The 12,849-nt window shown below is 41.3% G+C and overlaps 2 protein-coding genes across 2 annotated transcripts in view; both read right to left on the minus strand.

The window, feature by feature from the left end:
• Positions 1-3,568: 3,568 nt before the first annotated feature.
• On the minus strand, positions 3,569-4,409 carry LOC118404888 (collectin-10-like). The gene is made up of 2 exons (XM_035804268.1): positions 4,241-4,409; positions 3,569-4,008 (listed from the first exon to the last, which is right to left on the minus strand). Exons 1-2 carry the CDS (start codon positions 4,407-4,409, stop codon positions 3,569-3,571), a joined length of 609 nt encoding a protein of 202 aa, XP_035660161.1.
• A 4,844-nt stretch (positions 4,410-9,253) lies between these two features.
• The window catches only part of LOC118404889 (collectin-12-like), a 5,247-nt gene continuing 1,651 nt past the window's right edge, over positions 9,254-12,849 (minus strand). Inside the window, exons 2-6 of the mRNA XM_035804270.1 lie at positions 11,901-12,029; positions 11,257-11,355; positions 10,231-10,515; positions 9,858-10,116; positions 9,254-9,281 (exon numbers count right to left, since the gene is read on the minus strand). Coding sequence (XP_035660163.1) covers positions 9,254-9,281; positions 9,858-10,116; positions 10,231-10,515; positions 11,257-11,355; positions 11,901-12,029 — 800 coding nt within the window. The remainder of the gene's footprint in view (positions 9,282-9,857; positions 10,117-10,230; positions 10,516-11,256; positions 11,356-11,900; positions 12,030-12,849) is intronic.

Here is a 12,849-nt window from a genome sequence, read left to right on the forward strand (position 1 = left end):
GACAAAAGAGCCCACCCTGGAGCGACCTGAGAGATGTCAGGACATAGACGGTAGGCGTTCATCTAGCGCGTGCCTCAAAGAGAAAATGAAGATAGATACATGTACACGAGTTTCACGTTGCAGATCTACGCTACATCGGTATAGCTCTATTCCTCCTCCAGACACAAATGGCTATAAACTTAATAATTACGTATTTTCAGTTTTCGGTGACCACTAATCCTTTCTGTAGTCTGACAAAAAATGTCGCGGAAAAATTCCCCTTCCAGAGGCCTTCTTTGTGAATGGTTTCTCTGACATCATCTTTCGTTCTTAAGACTTAGGTCACATTTCCAAACCGGGGTCCGGCCGGGTAGCTTTCGGGAGCGAAAAGTATGATACAAAAGACATGAAAATACACAACATGTCAAAATAAGACTCATAGGCATGATTTGTGGATATTTCTAGGTATAAATGTCAATTCTTTGTTTCTTAAAACATCCCGGACGGGCCATGGTTTGGAAATGTGACCCAGGCCTAAGTCCTAAGTCAAATACACTATAGTGTCAGAAAATGGTAACGGACAGAAACGGTGTAAAAGTAGAAGTACAATCAAAGAAACTAAACCGCACCGAGATCTTATTTCTGGGACAACGGAAAGCCAACTCTGTCAATAGATATTCAAATGTCATTCTCAGTGGTTCTGTTCTGTTGCCTGGTGATACAGCTAGAGATGACACTAGCAGGTGACAAGGCCTGCTGTGGAAGACGTAATACGGTGAGGCTCGAGAACACACATCAAAGATAAGACGATTCTTTGATCATATCTCCTTTATCATTTAGATGGACGAGATGGATTTCACACAAAGCAGTAATGAAATTACCGGTGCAATGGCCGAGTGGGCAGAGTGTTTGCTTTGCATTCGGTAGGTCGTGAGTTCGATCCCCAGCCGAGTCATACCAAAGACTTTAAAAATGGTACATGCTGCTTTCTCTACATAGCACCCAGGACTAATGAGGAAGAGAATGGAAGTTAAACACACATCACTACCAGCGGACAACCCCCCTGCTGTAGTGGCTTGCACAAAAGTGTGGCCCAAGGGCTACAGAAATGGAGAGGGGCGCCACGTCCCTAAGCATCTGCACAGATGTATGGGCAACTTTAACTTTTAAGTAATGAAATGTTGGCATCAAACAGTCAATCATGAGTTCCTTTGAATAGTCGTATCTTCTTTAGCATTTAGATAATTGTATGGACGAGAAACCTTCACAAAACAATCATGAAATTTTGGCTCGTCGGAGGATAAGCTTCGTAAATAGGGATTCTTTTGATGTTCAGCCCTTTTGACAAAGCGACATGGAATCTTCCGTAGTAAGAAAGGACTGACAACTATACAGCCTGCAATGAGTTTCAGTCAAACCCTAGACTGGAACTATTCAGGGATTGATTTGAAAGTGACAGGCTAAAAGAGTCATCTAGCTGATTAAATGAAAACTGCAGCTTTGCTTCGACGAGTGACATTTTTACACACGCACACGCACATAGATATAAATATACGTGCATACATACATATCGTTACATACATGACAAATTGGGTAAGATGATGATTTTGGCTAAATTCGATATCATGTTGACATTTTAGATGTACAAAAATGGTGTGCCGAACAAATTTCTTCGAAAATTCATTAATTACTTCTCGATGACAATGTACGTACATATAATCTTTTAAGTCAGCTGTTTTCCCTTGGGGCTGTATTTCATTTTATGGTATGTGTGTGTGTATGGGGGGGGGGGGGTATTTTGGGGGGCAGGTTCGCGATTTTCAACTTTGGCTGGGTTGTCAATCGCCACACTTTGAACAGTCGAGACATATCATATTGAAACTTAATAACTTCGCCTCATTTAAGCCTGTCATGAGAGCCGAACCAATTTGTATCTTCGATCATCCAAAGATTAAAGGTAGTTTACTACAAAAGATGAAAGTTTACAGTATTTGATCTTCTTCAATCGTCACACTTTGAACAGTCGAGACATTTCATATAGAAACTTAATAACTTGTCCATTTAAGCCTGTCACGAGAACCGAGCCAATTTGTACTTCGATCATCCAAACATTAAAGTTTACTACAAAAGATGAAAGTTTACAGCATTTGATTGTCTTCAATCGTCACTTTTCACTGCCGAAACGTAAAGGATTAAAGCTCACCATATTGGATTGGCTAAAACGCTTCACTTTGTACAATGGAGACATATAATCATGCCAACATCATTTGATATTGAAATATGCTTTTTAAAAAGTTGTCTTATCCCTTACACAATAGCTGTGGGGTTTATTGCGTGAAAGGTTGGTCAGAATAAAACTTGTCTAAGCTCAGTGCTAAGTACAAGGAGTCGTGGCAGATGCAGTAAGAACAGAGGCTAAATACATTTAGAACGAGATAATGTCCATGTCAACTGTTTATTTTACAAAGGGTGGTGTTACAAAAGACAGCTGTCCTCTTGTAGTCTTATTCATTAACAAAGACTGGATTTGCACAATCGTAATTTTTAAGTGAGTTGTCCTTTCTGTTACGTGTTAGACACTATAACAGTATTTGTTCCATAATAATGTAGCCTAGAGCTGGTTACAACAAATACAGGTTGACATATAACTGGTTACAACAAATAACATGGCAGACGGCGCTTAAGCTTCTATCACTTATAAATCTCCAGCACACCACATTACAAACTCAAAATAATAATCTCCAATCGCTTGTATTTAGTTTTCATGCAACAGATATTTTTGTTGACTATCACTCAGAGTCCAGGTCACAGTACTAGTAAACCTTACCAATGTTTTTATGTTATTAGTATATCCTTTCCCTTGAATACATATTTTACTAGATCAACTCCTACAAAGTTAAACATTCTTGACAGCATATAAAACTGCATGTTGCAGTCCCATCGACCAGAATATGTGAAAGACAAAGTTTTCCTGTTTTCAATATTCCAAAAGTTACAATCATTGAACTGAGACCCGTTGGCCTGAATCAAAGTACATACTATTCATTGTACTTAAATGTTCTGGGAAAAAAACACACAGAAAAGATAGCAAAAATTGAAGTAAACTTATCATCACAAGTTCTAGTGTTTTCTTGCTAATTGCTTACATTTGTGTGGTAGAATATAATCTAAAAAAGTAATCTTAAAACTTCAGTTCCCAATACTGTCCTGTTTTCTATGTTCAGAAAATAACAATCGTAGAATTAAGAACCGTTGGCCTGAATCAAAGTACAAACTATTCATTGTTCTTAAATGTTATAAAAAAAACTTTTAAAAAATGAAGAAAACTCATCTTCAAAAGCTCTGGTGGCTCTTGCCAATTGCTTACATTTGTGTGTTAGAATATAATCTAACAAAATCAAAATGAAAATCGTCTCAAAGTTGCGGTGAGAGCTCGGCCTGTCGTCTAGGTACGTCCTGTAAATCAATGAACGAAGGAAGATGAGAAACATTTTCTACAATGAACTACAACTCTAAAGAGGATATTCAACGGTGTTAACATATAGACATACCATATATATATATCATATCATATGTATATATCTTTTTTTTAAACAATGTCCATAATGGTGCTTTTGAGTAAAGTACCTGGAGCCACCTGGCAGAAGATGTATTCGATGTGTCGGCATTTCTCGTCATACCAATGCCCCCGACCGGAATGGCTGGAGAAAGCAACGCAGTCTTCATCCCCGTCTTTGTTATCTGGTTGTTCCACAGTCCACGAGTTGTACCTTCCAAGCGCAGACCCGTCCACCCACTCAAATGTTCCCTCCATGCGCTGATCGTGCAGGCCGATCCAGTAAAAGCTCCCTTTGTTTCGCTCTAAGGTGACTAGGAACCTGTTGGTCTCAGCGTCTCGGGGCATGGCGAGGGTACCGCCATCTTTGCGACAGGTCTCGGTCGCTTCGCTGAAGGTCCCGACGAATTTATATTCATTGAACGCTTTGTAGCAGGTTTCACGCCACATGGTATAACCTTCGGGGCAGGATGCTAGAAAAGAAAATGATTTAAACTGATACAGCAAAGTTAGCGAGAGTACAAGAACTGAATCACACACACACAATCCAGGACTTTCCAGCTAAACATTCGTAGAATACAGTTTGGCCCTTTCAGGGTGAAGAAATACAATCAAGTATTATCAAAAAGTACATGTAGTAAGAACATATACTAGTATTGCGCAAAAGGTCAGAGGTGTGCTTAGAAACTATTATCAATGCCTCACCTCGTTCAGCTAGTCCAGGGCAAAACGAGTTTCCCGGCAGACCAGGCGGCCCTGGAGGTCCGGGTCGCCCAAAAGACACAGGACCAGCCGGCCCTATCGGTCCCGTTTTTCCCAGAGGTCCAGCCGGCCCCACGGCTCCCTTTTCTCCAGAAGGACCAGTCGGTCCCATGGCTCCCTTTTCTCCAGGAGGACCAGCCGGCCCCATGGCTCCCTTTTCTCCCGGAGGTCCAGGAGGTCCCATGGCTCCCTTTTCTCCTGGAGGTCCAGGAGGCCCGACAGACACAGGACCAGCCGGCCCCATGGCTCCTTTGTCTCCTGGAGGACCAGGAGGCCCAACAGACACAGGACCAGCCGGCCCCATGGCTCCCTTTTCTCCTGGAGGTCCAGGAGGTCCGACAGACACAGGACCAGCCGGCCCCATGGCTCCCTTTTCTTCTGGAGGTCCAGGAGGCCCGACAGACGCAGGACCAGCCGGCCCCATGGCGCCCTTTTCTCCTGGAGGTCCAGGAGGCCCAACAGACACAGGACCAGCCGGTCCCTTTTCTCCTGGAGGTCCAGGAGGCCCAACAGACACAGGACCAGCCGGCCCCATGGCTCCCTTTTCTCCTGGAGGTCCAGGAGGTCCGACAGACACAGGACCATTAGGTCCCATTTCTCCCATTTTTCCCTGAGGTCCACGAGACCCTGATAGAAACGAGAGTCAGATTGCAATTTGTGTCGGAATCCATGGTTTTTACAATCACGCAACATTTATTCAACCATAATGAGTAACGTCATAGTACAAACAAGGAACATAATATCTAAGAACGATATTTGAAACATGAGGAACGTCATTGTATCAGTAATCCAAGGACTCGATGTAAGGTAGAAAATTGACATTTCATTCATGATATTAGTAATATGTACTTACATTCCAGATCAGCCAGGGCAGGAAACTTCCGTTCTGTCCGGTTGATCAGCTTGTCAATTTGTTTAAACACTTTGGCCATATCCTCAGAATGTCTGATGACTCTAACTGTATTGAAAATGTTATGGAAAGATGCAAAACTGGCGGTCGACGTACCAAACTTATGTAAGTTCTTCTCACGTAATAGTTACTTTGCTGTTTACTTTGATTAATTCATGATCAGAAATAGTGACCATAGCAGGTCCAGAATCCGAGTTTCAAAATCGAAATGCAACCGAAACAAGTATAACCTTCTGATAATGGTGCTCAAAGCAGAGGTTTGACGTCGGTTGTTTTTTGACGTGTTTTAGAAAACGAGACAAAATAGAAGGTCTAAAAAAACTACTAAAACACTTTTAAAAAAACAGCGAATACCGAACCTCTGCTTGGAGAGTAAAACGGGCCTACTGTACCTGTCAAATATGGCAGCATGATGGCGACTACCAGGCAGAACACAAACCCAGCGGTTTGCAACAGCTTTTTGAGGAGGCTGCGACATTGTGTCTTGCTGTTAGCGTCCGTATCGTACTCTACATCTGTAGAAATATCAGATACTGTAAATGAATTTAAGTTCGCAGTAAGACTGCCTCGTGAAAACCGCGAACATAAAACCACCGCGAACATTTCTGTATTTACAGTAAATCAAAACTTTTTGAAAATGTATGAAGATTTGGGTTTGTTCGATTGTATATTCATTATTGCGGGACACATATCATTATTGGGACACATATCTGATTGCTATTCTTAAGAACGATACTGCCGTACTTATGAATATAGGGTGGAAGTCTTGAAGTCACTAGCATATACCTGACTAGTGTATACATATGTATACTCTTCAATCGGAAAGAAATGAAGGAACCAAGTTGAACAACGATATTATGAAATGACGTCACAGTAAATCACTGATAGTGCTCACTGACAACCTGGCCAAAAATGAAGTACTTGCTATAGGTCATGTATGTATTAAATTGCAGGGCAATGGGACAGCAAAAGAGTATCTTGAATTCCACAATCCGTTTCTCGTTTTACCTGCTCTAGAGACGTACATCGTGTTGGGTATGTTCGCAGCGGCGTCCGCAATGGTCCTCCAATCAGTCTGGGGCTGCTGCTGGGGCGTGGTGCCTGGAAGAAATATTGGTATTGGTATGATTTCGAATTCACAGATGATATGATCTTAGGAAGCTTCTTAAAGTGGTCCCATGTATCAGAAAAACTGCAAATTTATTGAAATGCCATTCTTCCAAATTCACATGTGAAATAATCTGAAAACGTTTCTAAAACTGGTCCCATGTTAATTTATGTATCAGAAAAACTGCAAATATACTGAAATGCCATTCTCCCAAATTCACATGTGAAATAATCTGAAGAAATCTTCTAAAAGTGGTCCCATGTTATAATTCATGTATCCGAAAAACTGCAAATATATCGAAATGTTTTTGTTTATCAGAAGTCCTCTGTCTGACGCGATGTTCTCTGATCCGAACCCCTTACAAAACAGTAAAAATGGCGGGGGCAAGCTTTTAGAAAAGTCCATGTACTCGAAGTTGAAGTCGAAACGAAAAGAATTTCCCTCATCTCTTTCCTGCTAATTGTCGGGACGTTTTGAGTATTTTTGTTTTTTTAGATTGGACTCATCAGTTATGAAATTTGCAACATAACTCAGACTCAGTCGGTCATTTTGTCGTCACTGCAGAATGTACCACCAACAAACTGGCGTTTAAACTGTACTAGTGTTTGTGATGTGAGTACATTAGATATGGAAATTGTCGACCAAGATAAACATAAAACTAACCAACAAACAACCAAAGATAAAAAAACTCTTGACGGATGGTTTTAGCTACCCGCCTTTTAAAAGCCATGGGACTGACTGACTGAATAACTTTTACGACAGTCGTTGTAAAGAATATTTGCTTACAGTTAACGTTTGTTAGAATCGGTCTTTAAACATAGAAACATGATCAATCAAGAATAATGATATGGCGAAATTACATGCCTTTTGTTGAAAAAAGAAGAACAAGGCCAAAAAAAACCAGTAGAGACTTGTTACCTCCAGTGTTGGCTTGGGACTGCTGATTCCCTTCCGACATGATGGCGATTTTCAGCTGGGCAGCAAAAACACGTCCTACCCCGGTTAAGACGCTGGTCAATTTAAGCCTGTTACGAGAGCCGAAAAATTATGTGTCTTTGATTAACCGAAGTTACAGATCACAAAAGATTAAAGTTTACTGTCTTCAATCGTTAAACTTTGAACAGTTGAGACATTTCATATAGAAACTTAATAATCCCGCTTGTCCATTTAAGCCTCTCACGAGAGCCGATCAAATTTGTATCTTTGATCAACCAAAGATTAAAGTTTACTACAAAAGATTAAAGTTTACAGTTTTTGATTGTCTTCATACGCTACCCTTTGAACAATGGAGCAACAGTTTACATGATTTAATATTGAAATATGAAGAACGTTATCCTTGGTTAAATGTATTAAAAACTGTCTTCATCGTCAATAGTGTGACAACAGTTTTAGAGAAAGTTGTACATCATGTTTTTCTTGAAGCTAGCTGGTGCAAGTCATATGACCAGTGACAGTCTCAAAGCAAAAATTAACAATTGGAGAGGATAGAAAATACACATCTATCTATCTATCTCACACACACACAAACATAGATATATACACACACATATATAACACACACATACACACACACTCACACACATACACACATATATACATATATATCTAACATATACACACGCACACACACAAAAACACATACATACACACACACACACACATATATATATATATATATATATATATATATATATATATATATATATATATATATATATACACCGCATTTCATTTAACAATTCTAGTAAATCAATAATCCATTCTTACCCTTATACTAATATATTCTATTTTGTTCTGTCGTTTGCTTGTAGGCATTTCGTTGATTAGTCTCTCCTTGGAAATACTTTCTAGTATCGGAACACCCCCCTGATATTTAGTCAGCAGTTGTGATACATCGGAGAGCGAATCTTCTAGAGATCTCAGCACAGTTTTGCCGATTTATGAATGTGTTGTTGGGTTACCTTTTTCTTCACACAAATTGTGAATTTTACTTCAGTTTTGTTTAGTTACTAGAGAAATATGGGATAGATTATAAGCATCGTGAGATGGATCAAAGCGTATAATGACTATCATTGTGGTACTGTTGTGCATGTAAAATGTTAAAAAGGTGCATTGCAATGATTTCTTTTTCAAAACATGCTTATGTCATATTCTTCTATTAATTCGATTATTTGATCCATTTGCAACTTTACTCTTTGAGTTTTTTTATTGTCAGCAGTGAACCATGTGTTGGCATTTTTCTCACGAAGTCTTTTGATTCGATTGCCCCTTGCAAGCATTTAAAAGGTAGGCCGCAATAAAACAGAATGAGACTTGTCTAAGCTCAGTGTCAACTATAAGGAGTCGGGGAGATGCAGTAAGAACAGAGGCTAAATAAATTTAGAACCACAAACTGTCCATGTCAACTGTTTATTTTGCAAAGGGTGGTACATGTATTACAAACTCAAAATAATAATATCCAATCGTCTGTTTATAGTTATCATGAACAAATATTTTTGTTGACTATCACTCAAAGTCCCGGTCACAGTAAACCTTACCAATGTTTTTGTTACTAGTATATCCTTTTCCTAGAATACATATTTTACAAGATCAACTCATACAAAGTTAATAGTTAACAGCATATAAAACTGCATGTTGCAATCCCATCGACCAGATTATGTGACAAACAAAGCTGTCCTGTTTTCTATGTTTAGAAAATAGGAATCAATAAATTTAGAACCGTTTGTCTGAATTTAAAGTACAAACTCTTCATTGTTCTTAAATGTTCTGGAAAAAAACACAGCAAAGATAGTAAAAATTGAAGTAAACTCATCATCACAAGTTCTGGTGTTTTCTTGCCAATTGCATACATTTGTGTGTTAGAATATAATCCAAAAAACTGATAATTTTAATAATAAGAACTATTGGCCTGAATCAAAGTACATACTATTCGTTGTTCTTAAATGGGACTGACGTTGTTCTTAAATCTGAACAAATTTTAAAAACATTAAATGAAAAACAGAAAACATAAAAAAAGTTGAAGAAAAACCATCTTCAGAAGTGGTAAAGTGACATACTGATCACGTTGCACAAGAAACTCGCAAATTGCTAACATTCGTATGTTAGAATCTAATGTAACAAACTGATATTTTAAAACTTCAGTTTCCTAGTCTTTCTGTTGAGTTTTCTAAGAAACAAAAGAAGACGGTCTGCAATTCGTCTCATAGTTGCGGTGAGAGCTCAGTCTGTCGTCTAGGTACGTCCTGTAAATCAAAGAAAGCAAGAAAATAAGAAAAATTTTCTACAATTGAAATTTATAGAGGATATTCAACTTCACCGTTTAGACATATCATATATATCATATCATGTATATATATTATTTAGAAAGATGTCGATAAATGGTGCTTTTGAGTGAAGTACCTGAAGCCACCTGGCAGAAGATGTATTCTCTGTTGTTGCATTTCAGATCATACCAATGTCCCCAACCGGAATAGCTGGAGAAAGCAACGCAGTTTTCATCCCCGTCTTTGTTATCTGGGTTTCCCCCAGTCCACGAGTTGTACCTTCCAAGCACAGACCCGTCCACCCACTCAAATAGTCCCTCCGAGCGCTGATCGTGCAGGCCGATCCAGTAAAAGCTCCCTTTGTTTCGCTCTAAGGAGACCAGGAACTTGTTAGTCTCAGCGTCTCGGGGCATGGCGAGGGTACCGCCATCTCTGCGACAGGTCTCGGTCGCTTCGTTGAAGGTCCCGCCGGATTTATATTCGTTGAACGCTTTATAGCAGGTTTCACGCCACTTGGTATAACCTTCGGGGCAGGACGCTAGAAAAAAAAATTGGCATTTAAAGGATGTAAGATTATAATCAAGTAAGTGGTAAGAAAATATATTGCGCAAAAGGTCAGAGGTTTGCTTAGAAACTGTTATGGATGCCTCACCTCGTTCAGCTGGTCCTGGACACTGAAACGAGTTTCCTGGCAGACCAGGCGGCCCTGGAGGTCCGGGTGGCCCAAAAGACACAGGGCCAGCCGGTCCCTTTTCTCCTGGAGGACCAGGAGGCCCGACAGACGCAGGACCAGCAGGCCCCATGGCTCCCTTTTCTCCTGGAGGACCAGGAGGCCCGAGAGACGCAGGACCAGCAGGCCCCATGGCGCCCTTTTCTCCTGGAGGACCAGGAGGCCCGAGAGACGCAGGACCAGCCGGCCCCATGGCTCCCTTTTCTCCTGGAGGTCCAGGAGGCCCAACAGACACAGGACCAGCCGGCCCCATGGCTCCCTTTTCTCCTGGAGGTCCAGGAGGCCCGACAGACACAGGACCAGCCGGCCCCATGGCTCCCTTTTCTCCTGGAGGTCCAGCTGGCCCTATGCCTCCCTTTTCTCCCGGAGGTCCAGCTGGCCCCGTGGGCCCTTTTTCTCCAGGAGGGCCAGTTAGTCCCGTGAGCCCAGGAGGGCCAGCCGGGCCCATGGATCCAGTATGGTCCCGAGGTCGAAGAGACTGGCAAAAGGTCCAAGTGACTGATAAAAACGAGAATAAGATTGAGTAACAGCAAAGTACGAAAGTTCACAGTGAGCATATTTAGGAAAACGAACGATTTGTTGAAAACGAGGTATTTCTGGTACAGTAGAAGCCAGTTCATTGCACAACGGATTAATGGACACGTCTGTTTACTGCACAGAATCCCCAAATCTCAAACTAGCCTGGTATCCAGCCATATTATAGCTCCCGAGTCTCGTCTGTCTCACATATTTATGGAGAGGGCAGAAGAGACTCGGGAGCTATAATATGGCTGGATACCAAACTAATCCCAAACAAGTGTTGTCCAGTTGGATAACTTCGCATCATTGCAACAGCCGGATAATTGCATAAAATTGGCAAATAGGCCCGTCAATTAAGCGACTTCTACTGTATCAGTAAACAAGGTTTAGGAATTGGCTATCCATTATATAAAGACATTACGTACTTACCTTCCAGATCAGTTTGTGGATGTAACCGCAGTTCCGTCCGGAGCTTGGCAATCTCTTTTGACAGTTTGGCCATATCCTCAGAATTACTGATGACTTTAACTGTATTGAAAATGCAATGGAGGTGGTAAGATGTGTAACTAGAGGTCGACTTGCCCAAACTTATGTAATTTATTCCCAAGAATTAGTTACTTTGCTGGTTACTTTGATTGATTCGTAAATCGTGACCAAAGCTGGCCCAGATTCCAAAATAGGAAAAACAGAATCTCTGCTGCATTACCTTGTCCTTGGAAATCAAGATATAGCCTCTTAATCTATACAATTTAACTACATAATATACTTGTTACCAAACATATACATGCTATAACCTTCTTGACAAAAGTAATGGTACTCAAAGAAAATTACAAATTACTATGATGAATACTCCGACAAGAGCTTTAATCTAATAAAACTATTGAAGTCACCACTTCTAATTTGAAGGAAGGATAAAAGGGCCTGATCTCTTAGCAAAGTTTTGGCTCAGATTATTTTTTGACGTCTTAGAAAACGGGACAAAATGGAAAGCCCGACAAAAAGAACGACTGAAAAACGTCAAATAACAACCGAAGCCGAATCTCTGCTTGGAGAGTAGAACGGGCCTACTGTACCTGTCAGAAATGACAGCGTGATGGCGACTACCAGGCAGAACACAAACCCAGCGGTGTGCAACAGCTTTTTGAGGAGGTTGCGGAGTTCTGTCTTGCAGTTACCGTCCGTAATGGAATCGTACGTTGCATCTGTGGTAACATCAGATAAATTATGCCTTTTCGAAAATGTTTGAAGATTGGGGTTTGTTCAGTCGTACATTCACTGTTGACTATGAATCAACATTACTTAGTTATTACCTTAGGCCATGGGATAAATGAATGTCATGTCTTCGTAGTTCTTAAAGATAAAAGAAGTCTGGTGTCCAGGGTAGTGTGGTCAAATGTCAGTATATGTATCAGAGTATCAGACAAACTGTAAATATATCGAAATGCCTTTTTTTCTTCAAATTTACGGGTAAATTAATCTGAAAAAGCTTGTGTGGTCCTACCTACCATGAGAGCCAGTCAGGACCGGGTAGCTAGCGAGTTTTGCTCGGGGAGCCAAGGCAGTCAGCCCGCCTATCTCACATAAGCGCTCCGGGGAGTTTAAGCCTGAAGGAGTTATCCCTACCCTTGGATAAGGGCGGTTGGACCTCATCAGGCTTAAACTCCCCGGGGCGCTAATAGGAGATCGGGCGGGCCTGACTGTCTTGGGCCACCGAATAAACTGTCCTAGCTGTCCGATCCTGGCTGGCTCCCAGGGTATGTCCTACCATGAAAACCAGACTTTTACCCAGGGCCGACAGAGAATTTGTTCGGCAGCCAGGGGCAGATTTTCACCAGGCCGCTTAATAAGGCCCCCCCGGTCCGGGCTGCTGAATTCTCACCCTGGACGCCTGCCCCGATTTCACGAGCAAGAACATTTTATCGTTGGTCTTGGAAATCCCTCCTGCCACTCACATCCAGCTCAGGGCCCTCATAAGCTGATGCGCCCCTCTACCTCTCCCGGGTGAGGATACTGTGCCACCGT

The sequence above is a fragment of the Branchiostoma floridae genome, chromosome 17, assembly GCF_000003815.2.
Source record: "Branchiostoma floridae strain S238N-H82 chromosome 17, Bfl_VNyyK, whole genome shotgun sequence".
NCBI classification, from domain to species: domain Eukaryota; kingdom Metazoa; phylum Chordata; class Leptocardii; order Amphioxiformes; family Branchiostomatidae; genus Branchiostoma; species Branchiostoma floridae.